The 14025-nt window shown below is 35.2% G+C and overlaps 1 protein-coding gene across 1 annotated transcript in view; it reads left to right on the top strand.

Annotated features, from left to right (window-relative positions):
• Positions 1-13821, top strand: part of CEP126 (centrosomal protein 126) — a 31517-nt gene extending 17696 nt beyond the window's left edge. The window contains 7 exon segments of the mRNA XM_088522154.1: positions 3753-5871; positions 8025-8146; positions 8408-8474; positions 8908-8951; positions 8954-9191; positions 11982-12046; positions 13726-13821. Coding sequence (XP_088378280.1) covers positions 3753-5871; positions 8025-8146; positions 8408-8474; positions 8908-8951; positions 8954-9191; positions 11982-12046; positions 13726-13821 — 2751 coding nt within the window.
• The last annotated feature ends 204 nt before the right edge of the window (positions 13822-14025 follow it).

The following is a 14025-nucleotide window of genomic DNA, read 5'->3' as shown; positions in this document are numbered from 1 at the left end:
CTTTTCTTGGGGGCGTTAGCATTGTTTTTACATACCATGGACCTGACAAACCACAGAAGTAAGGAAATTGAGAACTATGATCTAATCTACCTTTACAAGTGTATACGAGTGTTTTAGAACTGCCATATGTGACAGGCCATGAGTCCTTTTTTTGTTTTTATGTTCATATATACATGCACACAAATGTGCACACACATATATATACATATATATATATAATGCATCTATACAGTATTTTTTCCATACTTTGTAGCTGTGTAAAGCGATTTGTTTTACTGAAACAGAGCAAAAGCTTCAGAATTGTAGCTAAAGGTGAAGAAATAATATCAGTGTTTGACATTTAGTTTACCTCAGCTAAGGTAATAATAAAATGTTTGTTTGCAGGAAAGGAGTGGAAGATAAAAAATGCTTTGTGGATGCTGGTCTATCCGTATTCTCTATTATTTGATGTTATCAGAAAGAATTTATACAAATGTTTCAATGGAAACTTGGAAAAATTACTGCTACTTTATTAAATTGAAGTATCACTATCTCAAGTTATTCTGCCCCTTCCAAGACAGCCGAGTTGGGCTTTATCTTTTAAAGAAATAATTGTCTTTATGTGAGATTGAAAGCAAAACAGAATTTAGCCACTAGGCTACTGGTAGCTAGGGAGCACTGAAGCTTGGCAATTTCTTTCAGTTTTGTACTATGTTAATTCTTATATTAATTCTTATAAAATTAAGTCTTATGAACTTTGAAAAAAATACCATTTTATAAAAGAGATAATATATCAGTCATTAAATATGTGATTAGAGTAATAAAACATGCAGATAATTTTGACAATTATGTGAAACTGCCTCACTAGATAAACTTATTTCTAAAGAGATATAAATATATGTAGAAAAAAGGTATTTCTATAACTCAGTTTTAAGATTTCCTCATGTAAATCAGTCAACCACTTTCTCCCTTTGTTGATGGTCCATCGTGCTCAAGATAGAGTGGCACCATTAGAAAAACTGTTCTGCCTTTGTGATATATTTACATTATTAAAAGAAAAAAACATGCTCTTTAAGTTTTCCCAGAAAGGATCATTTCCAAGTTTTAAGTCTCCCTATTAAGACCATAGCCATTTCTGAGACAGGGGAGTATTTCTTTTCCTTAAAATAAAGGAAATTTTCCAAGAATTGCTCCCTTTTGATTTTTGTCTCTGAATTATTGTCTGGAAATAGATTTATTTACAAAATTTTTTTTAAACATAATTACCTTGTGTTCGTCTCACAAGCTTCAATGCCAAGGAAATATAAAGAGATTGGTAAAACTACTATCAAGTTTCTAATTAAATTATATCATTGCATTTTACAGATGACATTTAAATTATTATTTATAATTTAAAAGTTAAGGAGCTCTAGAATTAATATTGCATACTCCTGCTTAATTTTCCTCCATGATTTTGCCATTTAAAACTTTTCAATTATGCCATCCCATTTTATTTTTATGACCCCATCTCTTAAATTTGCAGAGTAGATGGTGCCTGCTTTAAGAAAGTTGATTTATTCCAGGGTAGACACAATAAAAGTAACTTATAGGTTGTGATGCTCAAGGCTGCAAAACTTAATGCTTTAGGAAGTATCATTGTGAATTCAGCTTTTGGGGCCTAATGCCTTGATTAGCCTGTGGGAGACACTGCCATGTGGAAAAGGGGTCCTAAGAGCCAGCACCCAGGAGTTAGCTTGGAAAGCACAAGTGGTGTTGGGAGATTGAAGGAGCACAGCTTCCAGGAAATAAATTTTTCCACAGTAATCCCAGACCTCCACAGCTTCTTCAGAGGGTTAAACAGGGAATTAAATTATAATAATAATAGAGACAAATCAGTAATCCTTCCTTATTGTAGTTCCTGACTCATTTTCTGGAGGTTGCATCAGCTGAAATATTTAGTTCCCATTAGCTTTTATAGTTCCCATTAGGTTTTATTTTTACAAAAAGAATGGAGTTATATGTAATGAAGGGCCAGTTGGGTCTTATTGTCAGCCTGGAGCAAAACTAGGTAGAACTGCTTTTGTTTTTAAAGTTGCAGCTTTCCTCGCACCCTTCAGATTGACCAGTTCAAACTAACCTGCTCTAGACCAGTTTTTAAATTAATGTAATAGTTCTTTTTTAAAGAAATGTTTCCTGTGTTTAACTCGGTCATTTCAGAAACATATGCTGAATTAAACAAGCAAAAACCGCTTCCAGTTTAGACAAGAAGTAAGACTTAACACCCATGACTCCTTGTTACTACTTTTTGCCATCTGAATTTCAGAGTTAATTCTTAAATTTGGCCTGATATAGAAAATATATGCCCTTTCCTTCCTTGGCCAGGTTCAAGCAGAGGTTAACAATACAATTTAGCTAAATATAAAAGTTAATAAATAACTAACAAAAGATTATTTATTCTTTTCTATTAGAAAGACACCCATTTGTGTAGCCTTTATTTGAAAATGTTCCCTACAGGGGTCTTTACGTACACTTGATTCTTTGTTCTTGTATTTAGTTTTTTTATATCAGATCATAACTGTAATAGAAGTCCATACCAAAATCTGAACATTTAGTGCAAGATCAGATTTAATTTCATCATAAAAAGTCTTTCAGTACCTAGTAAGTGTTTTATTCTGCAATTTTAAATATTTGTATGTACAGCTATAAACCATGCAATATTATGATATAGCAGTGTTATTAGAATCAATTTTATTTTGAAAACATGCTGTTGTTACTTAATCTTATGCCTTCTTCAGTAAGTTTTCCAAAATTTAATTCTGTTGTTGTAATTGCCCAAGGACATATAATCACTTACCTGGCTTAACAGATCTTTTCCCATTTAAAGTAACTAGTTGGGAAAAAATCAAGAAAATCATAGTTGCTTTATATACCAGTTCATCTTCTCTTATTTTTTTCACCAGAATATTCTCCAATATTCATCCTAAAATCACTTAGCTGCTCTGTTGTATGGAAGTAAATTTAGTAGAGTGGGAGAGAGAGAAAAAGCAAGGTTTCCCAGATGTTTTATTTTTATTTTCAGATCTTGCATTTTAAAAAGCATGCAGCTCTCCATGGAGTCAGGCATCTCAACACTGGAGTGGTGCAGTATTAGAAATGAAAATGTCTGCATGGTACATACACACTTAAAGAAACCCACTATTGCTTCAGGGGGTGCCCAGCCTTCTTAGTGATCACCGCATACTGTTGCACAAGGAAGCTGGGACCTCTTGGGCACCTTTAGAGCTGATACAGCTTTATAGATGAGATGATAGTATTTTCTTCTTCCTGAAAAATAAAAAGGAACCAAGTATTATAATAATGAGAGCTGAGACATATTTTCCGTGTTTGCCATGAAAAGGTAAATACTAATCACTTGTGCATTTTTTTATTACGATAAACATATTCAGTATAATGCTATAGAAAAAATATCCAGTTTAGGGTAATATCATACTTGTGTTTTCGTAGGTTCTCCTTCATTTTGTAAACTCCCTTTCATGCTAGAGCACAAGAATTCTCCTGTGTCATAGGGCAACTCAGAAACAACAATCCTCTCTTGACTCCCCAAATCTTGTTCCTTTGTGTTTCTGGAGAATTAATGTAAGATTTAGGATTAATTTTGGTGAACAATAGAGCGCATTCCTTGGAATTTGTTCCCTAGACCACATCTTTAGCCTAAACTCTCATTAATGAAAAACTACTTCGTGAAAAAACATTTATAATAAATTTAACAGTATTATTTTATATCTGTATTTCAGAATTTTCATCAAGAAGTCAAGAAAGTAGCCAGTTCTGAAAGCTTGTCAAGCCTCGACAGTCTCGAAACTGGAGATCAGAACGGAAATTATGTAACATCGAGTGAATCATCCTTGGCTACACGGTGTGACTGTACCCTGTATAATCCAGAAAAATCACAGACTAGAAATAGCAGTTTGCTTTATATAGCTGAAAATGCTTCTTCTAAAAATAGGCATCTAAATAATTGTCTGAGAAATATAGAGTCCAAAAACAACCAGAACAACTTACCTATTCTTGACCCTTTGGCTAAACATAGAGTTCTAACTCTTGCTGAACATACAAACAATGCACAAGAGGAATCAACTGTTTCTTGCAGGTCTGAACAACAACCCTCAGAGGTCTCTACTGCTGATAAGCAAGAAGGACCAATACATAATTCGTTCACTTTTCTGAAAAATATAAAAGAAAAAAACAATCTGTGTTCTGAAATGATAAGCACATTAGCCACTGATAGTCCTGTATTCAAACCTGGCATAGCCTGGACCGTTTCAGGGGAAGGAATTCAGGATTTGATACAAAATCAGAGTTCTGAAATGGCCCCTCAGAGAAGAACTGTGTCTGTACAAACCTCCTATCAACCTCTTGCAACATCTGTAATCTTGTTTCCTAATCGGAGGTGTTCCACTGACATTCCCAGAACTTCTTGCTCAGCTCATATTTCACAAAAGGACAAAAACATCAGTACAGTTTTTTTAAATAATACTTTGGGCAAAATGACAGAAAAAGAAGAAAATATAAAATGTATTAATAATGTTAATCCAGGATCATCTGTATTTCAAGACATACTAAATGCTTCCACTCTGTGCAGTGTTAAGCAAACAAAGAATAAAGAAGATAAGGGAAAAATGATTGAAACTACGTCTCTGTTGTTTGATACAGAGTTCAATTCTGACATTCCTGCTCAGCACAAAACCCCCCAAAATAATACTCCTGAGAGGAAGGAAGTGGAGTTATTCAAAAGTATCTTAAAGAAAGAATCTAAATATGAACATAGTCATTTCAAAGCCCTAGATATGGACCGCAGGATCCGTTTTGGAACTCAGCCCATGTCTTCTCTCAGAGACAGTTTGGAGCTGGCAAAAATAAAAAAGAAGAATGCAGAAAATGAAAAAAATAACCAAAACTTAAGATGGTTTGATCAAACTCACCAGGTAATAATAAAAAGTAAAGAAAAATGTAGTGAAGAGAACACCAGTGAAATATCTTCTACACAGTTGCAAAGTGTCCAAACTACAAGTAACGCTCCTAAGACTACTTTAAGTGTTGCTGCTCCCACTTCACCTTCACTGGGCACAGAAAAACATCAGGAATATCCTCAGATACCAAAACCGAGTGTTAATGCTGGAGAATCAGACAAAGCAAGTGTATCTCTGCATACTGTCAAGTCAGCTGGATCCTATTTTGCTAAGCAAGCTTGGATGATATCAAAAGGTGAAGAAATTAACTCCCCAGTAAGTATTAGCAATTCTAAAATTCACGAAGGGAGTCAACACAAAAGTAAGGCAAAGATAACTAGTCGACCAAGAGCCCAGTCAAGTTTTATGCCCAAGAATAGAATAGGCACTGTAGTCTGTCCACAGGCTGCTACCAAAGCCAACAAAATTTTAAAAGCTCAAGAGAAAATTTTAGCACCTCACCCACCATCTGCACCTCTGCCAGGAAACAGAACTGGCAAAACTGTAGCCAGGCCTGCGTGTCAACCACTGCATTCTTCAAATCTTCAAACTACCAATATTAACTGTAACCACTTAAATGAAAGGCATGTTTTGTTAGAAGACCAGGTTTTAAATGGAAACATTACAGAAAATAGTAACAGTTATGCTTGCACTTCTGACTTGGCCACTGTGATTTTATCTACACCTTTTTGTAGCAAGTCTAAATACAAACCTTTGACAAAAAATATTTGTTCTGTAAACAGTGTTCAGGCAAATGCCTGTCGAGACTGTTCAGTAGTAACCTACACTAAAAGAAGACCTGTTAAAGCAGAAAATGGATTATATCGAGAGCAGATCCCAACAGCTGAAAAAACAAGTGCCTCACGGCAAGGAGAGCATAATGCTCAGAGGGAGTGTGCTACTGGTAAGAATCATTTCGTTCCGAATAAGTCTTTCAAAATAACAGCACAAATTTGTTTTCAGTGAAAACATTTCACTCTCTGTTCACCACAATGCACCAGTATGAACAATATTTAACCGGCCATTACCATTCGTATTCTGTTGGTCCCAGAGCCCCATCAAATATTGATTCCTGTTTTTATGAACTCTATACAGTATTAACAAGATCAAGGTACTTTCTCTGAACTTACATCCTTAGCCAAGGAGTAGATATGACAGATGGTTCAATAACAATATAAGAGGAAGAGAATAAGTTTATATGAGCAAGTTTTACAAGGTGGCTGGGAGTTGTAGCTTGCTGTCTGACATTCACTGCCACCTGAGAGTGAAAGAAATGTACATCTAATATGCTTTTAAATTCTGACACTGTAAATGTCTAAAATTTTTAGGAGTTAGTCTCCTTAATATAGTTAATTATCAAAAAATATATAGATTTAAATTTGCTGTTAAAAGAAGTCCCTACCAGACAAATGTCTGATTTTTAAAGAATTGAAATAAATTTTAGGACCTATACTGCATTGGCAAGATAAAGGAGAGATCTCCCAGAGAGATCAGGAAAATAAACCTTAATCTCTTGTTTTTTATGCTTCAACTACATGCCAAACTTCTTCATTTGCCTTATTTCTCCTCCGCTGCCTCGCTGCATCTCTGCCTCCAGGCGGTGATGACTTCCTTTGCTTGTGACTTAGACTGCACGAGTTGTCAGCAGCAGCTGGAGGCAGAGCCCTGAAGCCGTGAATCCTGCTTCATGTACGAGCAGCATCCCGGACATCTCAACGTACCGCGATCATCCCGAGGATCAGTTATGCAGCTCCAAGACACTTTCTATCAGGATGAATATTTTCCAAAGCTTAAAAATTGGGTTCCTAGTTTTATCTACAGTAGATGTATAGTTTTATCTATTGGGTGATTAAGAATAGTTCTGTTGGAAACAGAGTTATATGAATATTCTTGGCCTAAAGGAGGTGGAAGAAATACAAAATATAATCTGTTTATCAATTCCAGTTTAAAATTACATGGATGAACTTAGCTGTATGTTATTTAAGTTCACCTATTTGATTTTACAAGGAAATAAATTCATAAGAGCCTTGTGTTGCCATGACTGATGCCTCCAGCAGAGATACTCACCTGTTTATGTCCTCACTTGGACATCAACTCAGTGAAAGAGGAAACTTAGTGGTCCAAACTTGGGCATGTGCAATTGCACATACTGTTTTCCCTGCAACTTTTAAAGCTACATTTCCAGTGTTAGATAGCTCAAATGCTTGTAGAAGAGCTGATTAACCTTCTTTTATATTTTTTGTGGCTCTTTTTCAATATCTGCTTAGATGGGTTGGGTTTCATAAGCCTTATTTATGTTAAATACTTTAGATAACTCTTAGTGACTTGCCATGGTTGGTTCTATTGCCTGTACATGCACAGAGAGCACCACAGACTTTGTCCTGAAACGCTAAGGACAACCAAATACTGCACGGGTCTTCCTGAGTGCATGTCCAGCTCTCTGCTGTGGCAGCACTGCAGGCTGCAATAAGGCCTGGGAGGAAAGCGCGAAAAATGGGGTCTGCTGCAATGTGTGGCCAAATGTATGCTAAAAGAAGAATAAGTCGAAATAAAATTGCTCTATATGAGGATATTTCTTTAAATGGGGTTCCAGGCTTCAGTTACATTTCTTTTCTGGTGGGCGTGTATTATTTTCTGTAGCTGGATATTAAAATTAAGTTCTTTGATGTTGGTTAAATGCTTTAAAACTGTTTAACATTTAGTCTGTGACAAACACGGGACTACTTCACATGCTGAGAGTTAAACAAGGATTAGCCTGCTCAGTATCTCTTGCCCCACTATTACTTGCTGAATTTTTGTCTTGTACTTCCCAATGAGTCTTTTCCTGGACAGAGGTAGGCTTAGGCACATTTTTCATGTTACTTAAATTAAATGTGGGTGCTTATCAATAGATTAACCTCAGATTTTATTTTTTCAGAGAGATCACAAGTAAACATATACAAGGTAAACATCTAAATTTAGACAGAAGAATTTACCTGACATTACTAGTTTTGTTACTAGAACCTTTATCATGTGTTTACACACTTTGGGCTTATTTTTGTCTGCATCTCATTTAAGGTATTCTTCCTGTCACAGTACAAAATCAGATTTTTGACAGCTGTGAAAATAAACACAGAGCTTTTTTGGAAAAAAGAAGAAAAACCGTAGCCTCTAGAAGACGGAGGTCCACTCATACAGAGGTAAATATGAGATACTGTCTAAACAAAGATGATTAATCCCCTAAATGGAAAGAGTTTCGGGAATACCAAAGATTTATTTTATGTCACACAGTTCTGATGCTTAGTCAGCTTTCTGTCACTGCCAATGAAGATAATACAAACAGCTAGAACACAAACACTCTGTTAGTGTATGCTCATGTTTTTTGCACTTTGAAATATTACATTTAATAATATGAAATAATAAAAATGTTCAAAGTGACCAGCTTTTCCTTTTCTGTCCAGCTGAATCCTATTCAATCTGCATTTGAGCCAGTACAAAATACGAAGAATACCTGTGAATCTGATGAAGGTATAGTAACACTTCAGTTCTTTGTACAGATAAAGTATAGAACTAATATACCTGCTATCTAACATCCCTTGGTTTTTGTTTGTTTGTTTGTTTGTTTTTGTCATTAATGATTCTAAGTGTAGTTTGTTGTGTAGGCTGTTTTTTTTTCATAAAAGTGTATGATATAAAATGTGCATCATGATATGATCTCTTCCTAAAAGCATTATAAAATATAGTCACGTTTTAATCCTTTTCTCTTTGTATTTAATTATATTATAGAAATATGGATAGGTGTTGGTTGCTGCCATTTGTAAGGCTGGTGGAACTTGCTGTGCTTCCACATTACAAGATGCACAAGTGATCTTAATTATGCCACTTACTTAAGTATGGTACTTCTTGACTTTGCCACCTCTTTATTTTTTAATGTAATTTTGTGTGCTTTACAGACTTATAGTCCTAAAAGCAAACAGTATATTTAAACGCTATGAGCTCTTCTCATTCAAAAAATTACTCCTGTGATCTCTTCAGTTTCAGAGAGCACTGTTCAGTTTCTTATGGCAGAGAAACTATCAGGTACATCGTGTGCAGAAGATGAAATCCTGGCAGCTATGGAAGGTGCACAACCAGCCACACAACCCTTGCTTCCTAATAAGGCTCAATGCCGAGGCATGAGTGCACTTTCAATGGAAGAACTAAGGATTTTCCAGTCTCTTGATCACCTCGATCAAAGGCTACAAAGTAAGTTTGTTAATAAATACAATTCTACATCAAGTGATTAAGTAACCTTGTATTTTTTTCATTGGCTAGTTTGGATGAAAAACAAGGATTCTGTGGACACTTTTTTTTTCACTTCATTTTATTTTATCCTTTAGCAAATTCATGAAATATTCTTTATTGTCTGTTGAAATTCATTTTAAAATATGGCAACTTTGCCTCAGTTAAAAGCCATTGAAAAGTGTGACTGGAGGAAACCTTCAGAAAGGGGATCAGCTCAATTGCAGCTGTTGTTTCTGCTGGATGTCTGTCAAAATTGTTCTCGGAAGTACAAAGAGATAAAGATTCCAACCTCACTAAGGAATCTGTTTATGCATCCTGAATTTTGACATAATGATTATTTTTGTCCTAATTGCAGCAGACTTATAGAACATTGTTCTTGTACCTGTCATTTATGCATTTGGAAGCTTTCATATTTTCCCTTTTATTTCAACTTTTCCTCATTGGTAATTAATTATAAACCTCTGGTTGTCTTACTGAGCTCTGATAGTCTTATTGTTATTCTCTGGACTCTCTTCTGTTGACTCATTTCTTTCTTAAGATATCAAGCCCAGAACTGGACATAGCACTTCAGTTGTCTTCTTCTTCTTTTTATACATCATAGTATCTTTTGTCTTTCTTAGAACTGCAAAAGCTTCAAAACTGTTGTTTCAAACAGATTTGCAGCCCGTTCAAGCTTGGTAGTATCTACAGATTTAATAAACTTCTCTTCTTGTCATCTACATCATTCATGTAAATACTGACAAACTGGAGGAGGATTCTACTTGCAGTGTAGGCTGCAACTGTAGACACTGGGCTACCGAGAGATCCTGTTTTAATGCTCTTTTCCACCAGTTTACACACATTTCTACAAGTCTCTTTTAGATTAGGTTTGAAAAATCCAAGATCCAAGAGGATATGGATGGTGATTTAATCCCATATAGCCCATGACTGTGGATCAGGTGTCTTATCCAACTGTTTGTGAATAACAGTCCATGCATGTTAATGAGTGGGTTTCAGAAGTGTTCAAAAGCCCATTGCACTGTCCAAAGGAAGAGATTTCTTGGCATGGATCTACATTAAGCCTTTCTAGATTTCTCACAGAATGTAAGTGGCAAAAGGCTTACCAAAACTTTTTTACCTGTCCTAGAAGAAAATAGAATGATTTTATAACGTTTTTTTCTTGGCAGATTCATTTCTTGACCATTATTTTTCTTCTCAGAACCTAGATACTTTTAAAGTGTTTGATTATATGTTCCAGTAGTTCTTTTTTTGTGCAAATTCATTTGAATGTTGGGGTTTTCAGCTTTTTTTTTTCAATGTATAGAGTAGCTTTTCATTTTCTCTTTTCTAGTCTTTTAGAATGTATCTCTTCTGGATAAGCTCTTAAAGGTGATGAGTACAGTCGTGAGCCTGCTATAGCCAACTCTGAGCATTTATGTGAATATCATTTGCCCAAGTATTTTTAACATGTCTTACTTGAGTGCTCCCTAACCTGTTCCCTCTGTATGCCAGGCTGATTAACTCCATCAGTCCCTTCTAATGCAAACTATTCTGTGATTCTGTGATTTCTCACCTGCTTTAGGCTGCTGATAATTATATGAACTATCTGATCACAGCTGACATTTTGGTGAAGAATGTTGAGAAAAGTCTGTGCTTGTTCCTCTCTCCGTAATTTTCTTCTCCATTGAGTAAGGAGTCACCATTGTCACTGGTTGTCTTCTTTCAGCTGACCTGAGTGTGGAATGACTTTTTGAGTCCTTTGCTACTGTATCTGGTGTTTAGTATTGGCTTTGACCTATGTGGTCGCACGGGTAATTCATACAGATTGTCAGGAGTTTGACATAATTTGACATACTTAGTGCTCCATCCTATATTTGAAATCAATGGGGAGTTTGTGCGTGAGCCTTTGTGGGCTGTTTTACTGCACTTCCTGGCTTTCCATATCATCGATATAACTTGTTTGGCACGGATACTCTTTATGGAAATGCCAACACTCCTGAACTTTCTTTTTTTTTCCTTTATTTCCTATGAAATCTTACATGCTGATTATTTTCATTTACTAGAGTCTGTTTTCTTGAAGTTCATTGGCTTTATTTTGTTATGCTACTTCTTTCCTGAAATACTGTCAACTGCATCATTTCATGGTCAGTTTACCCAAGTTCTCTTCCACCCTCACACTTTGAAATAGCTCCTATTTGTTGGAGTTAAACTAAACCAAGGCTTGTTTTATGCTATTAAGCTCCTGCACACTCTCCATATGTTCCTACATCAAATGGTGGATTGCTTGACTTTGGGGGGAAAAGAGTTCACTTTCCTCTAGACTAAATCAGCAGGATAAAATAACTTTGCAGCCACTTAGAAATTCTCTGCAATAACAGTTCTCACTCCTCTCAAACAGTGGTTCAGAATTTCATTACCCTGTAACTTACGGTTATTGCCTCCAGGCAAATAGAAGTCAAGAATTCCTTCTTTTTCAGGTGAGGAGTTTTAGTATGCTCAGGTTAGGCAGAAGATATTGTGAGGGAAATACAAGAAAATGGAAAATAAATTTATACATAAATAACAGAGAAAGGACAATAAAAAGAGAGGCAAAGGTAAAAATGGCAAAGGAACAACACTGCTATTAAACTACATTTCCACAGTCTTCAGTCTTCTTTCTCTGGTGAATATTTGACTGTAAATCATACTTCTTCTCTAATATTTGTTTTAAATAATAGAAATTGTATAATTTATAATAATAATAATAGTAGTATAATTTTATGTTATTTTTAGGTGTACAAGAAGCCATTACCAGAAACATATCTACTTCAAGTGTTTTACAGCTAATTTCTCCTTTGGTAAGAATTGGCTCAGCTTTAGTTTCTATTAGCTGACTTTATGGATTATTTTATAGTAAAAATGTAATTGGAAATATTGACATTAGTCTGCGTAAATGCCTTTCCATATGTTCAGATTTCCATTTGTGTAAAAAAAAAAACAATAAGAATCTACTAACAAACTTTATAGCATTGTGATCAGGTTTTGATGATTTAAAACAAATTGTCTCAGTGTTTGGCTTCAGTTCCCCTTCAAATCTGAGGACACCTGAAGAGCCCAGTAAGTTCTAAGAACCTTCACAGAGCTGTAATTCAGCAAGGTCATTTGAACTACACAGAGCTCATAACTATTTTCTTCCTAAAGAAAGTAAGGAGGGAAATAATACATGGTAGTGTGTAAAGTTATTGGTAATACAATACATTCCCATTTTGACCTGCAGATATTCTATGTTCTATAAGTAATAGGCATTACATTTCTTCTTTGACTGTTTGTATTTTATGTTTCATATATTATGGATTCTGTCACTTTGAAACAAAAGTATCAGGATTCCTGGAGTATAGAAGATGGAAAAGACAGATGGATATCTCCCTTTACCTCCTCCCCCCCAAAAAAGAAAAATCCCACAAATATTACACTTCAAATTATCAGATTATAATTCAGCAATTAGTGTTTACAGTTGTTATTAGTCTCTTCCATTACTATTGCACACACATGCACGCAACCTCCTAGGAAAAAAATAGAGATAAGTTATCATATACTTCATATAGTTCTTTATTGGTTAATTTGTTGCCCGAAATGTTAGAGAAAATACCCATTATTCAGAAAGCTTCTTCCACTTCCTGAATTTGAGAAAGAAAAAAGTCCAGAATGTTACCAAACTCCTAAATTCCAAGTGATTGTCTGATTTTGAAGTGGGAGTGTGAAAAGAATGCAGAGCGCGTCCATTAGTTCCTGTGAGCTGCAGTACTGTGTGTGCCTTAGGACCCCAGCTTGCTCTCATCTGCCTCCTGTCTTGAAAATTTGATTCTTATAGCGAAATAACCCTTCAGTCTTGTATTTTGCAGCACTTAGTGTGGCATAGTTGCCTTTATTGGGTCTAAATATGTTAATAAAGCATTTTATGGTTTTCTTTGTGATTTTCTTCATAACCTACTTAAAAATAAATAAATAAAGGCTTTATAGTTTTATAGCTGTACCCACTACCCATTACCTTTTCCTGAGTTCTTGGCTCTTCTGGAGCTATCAGTGCTCTGATGGACATTTAAAACCTTTCTTTCCCTAAAAGTATATACTCAAGTATTTAAACAGCTGTCTAGCTATTGATTCAGGTCTCAGCTGTCAGCCTGGAATTGTTCTGGATGATAAAAGTGAACAGCTGTCAAACAAGTTCCTAACTTGAGAAAATATAAAGATGTCAGAGATTTTGTCAAATTTTGTGCTATGAGAAGGATTTCCTTTAATGTTTATGTCATTCAACATGATTTCCCGCTTTAATTCTCCTATTTGCACTCAGTATTTGGAATGAATGACATTGTACTCTGTAATAACAACCTCTAAATCCAGATAGAGTGAACAGCGGTTCATATGATAGAGAATAGATCACATGGTATCATCAAATGATGCTTTTTGAATTATATGGTATATATAATCATATATATATGTGTGTGTATATACATTATCATTCTCTGTTTTGTTATAGAATATACCTGCCCCTTTGGTGAACACTGCAGGACACTCGCAGCAGAATCAGGGTGGATCTGCTATCAATCGATCACAATTGCAGAGGAGATATTGATATTGTCTTAAAAAAGCTGCTCCAGGAGAATCCAGCCTTAAGTAGTTTGTATGTAAGTTTGTATACTTTGACACTTTAAAATAATCAGCAAAATAAAGATGAAAGCAGTAAGTCAATGCGTATTGGTGACTGGTAAACAATCTTTTGATAATTCTACTTTATTATGTACTTTGTTGTAAAATACTGTATATTAAAATAATAAAA

The sequence above is a fragment of the Tinamus guttatus genome, unplaced genomic scaffold (genome assembly GCF_059628265.1).
Source record: "Tinamus guttatus ecotype Peru unplaced genomic scaffold, ASM5962826v1 Tinamus_guttatus_pri_ptg000150l, whole genome shotgun sequence".
In the NCBI taxonomy this organism is placed as follows: Eukaryota; Metazoa; Chordata; class Aves; order Tinamiformes; family Tinamidae; genus Tinamus; species Tinamus guttatus.
This window is presented reverse-complemented; position numbering and strand designations above follow the sequence as displayed.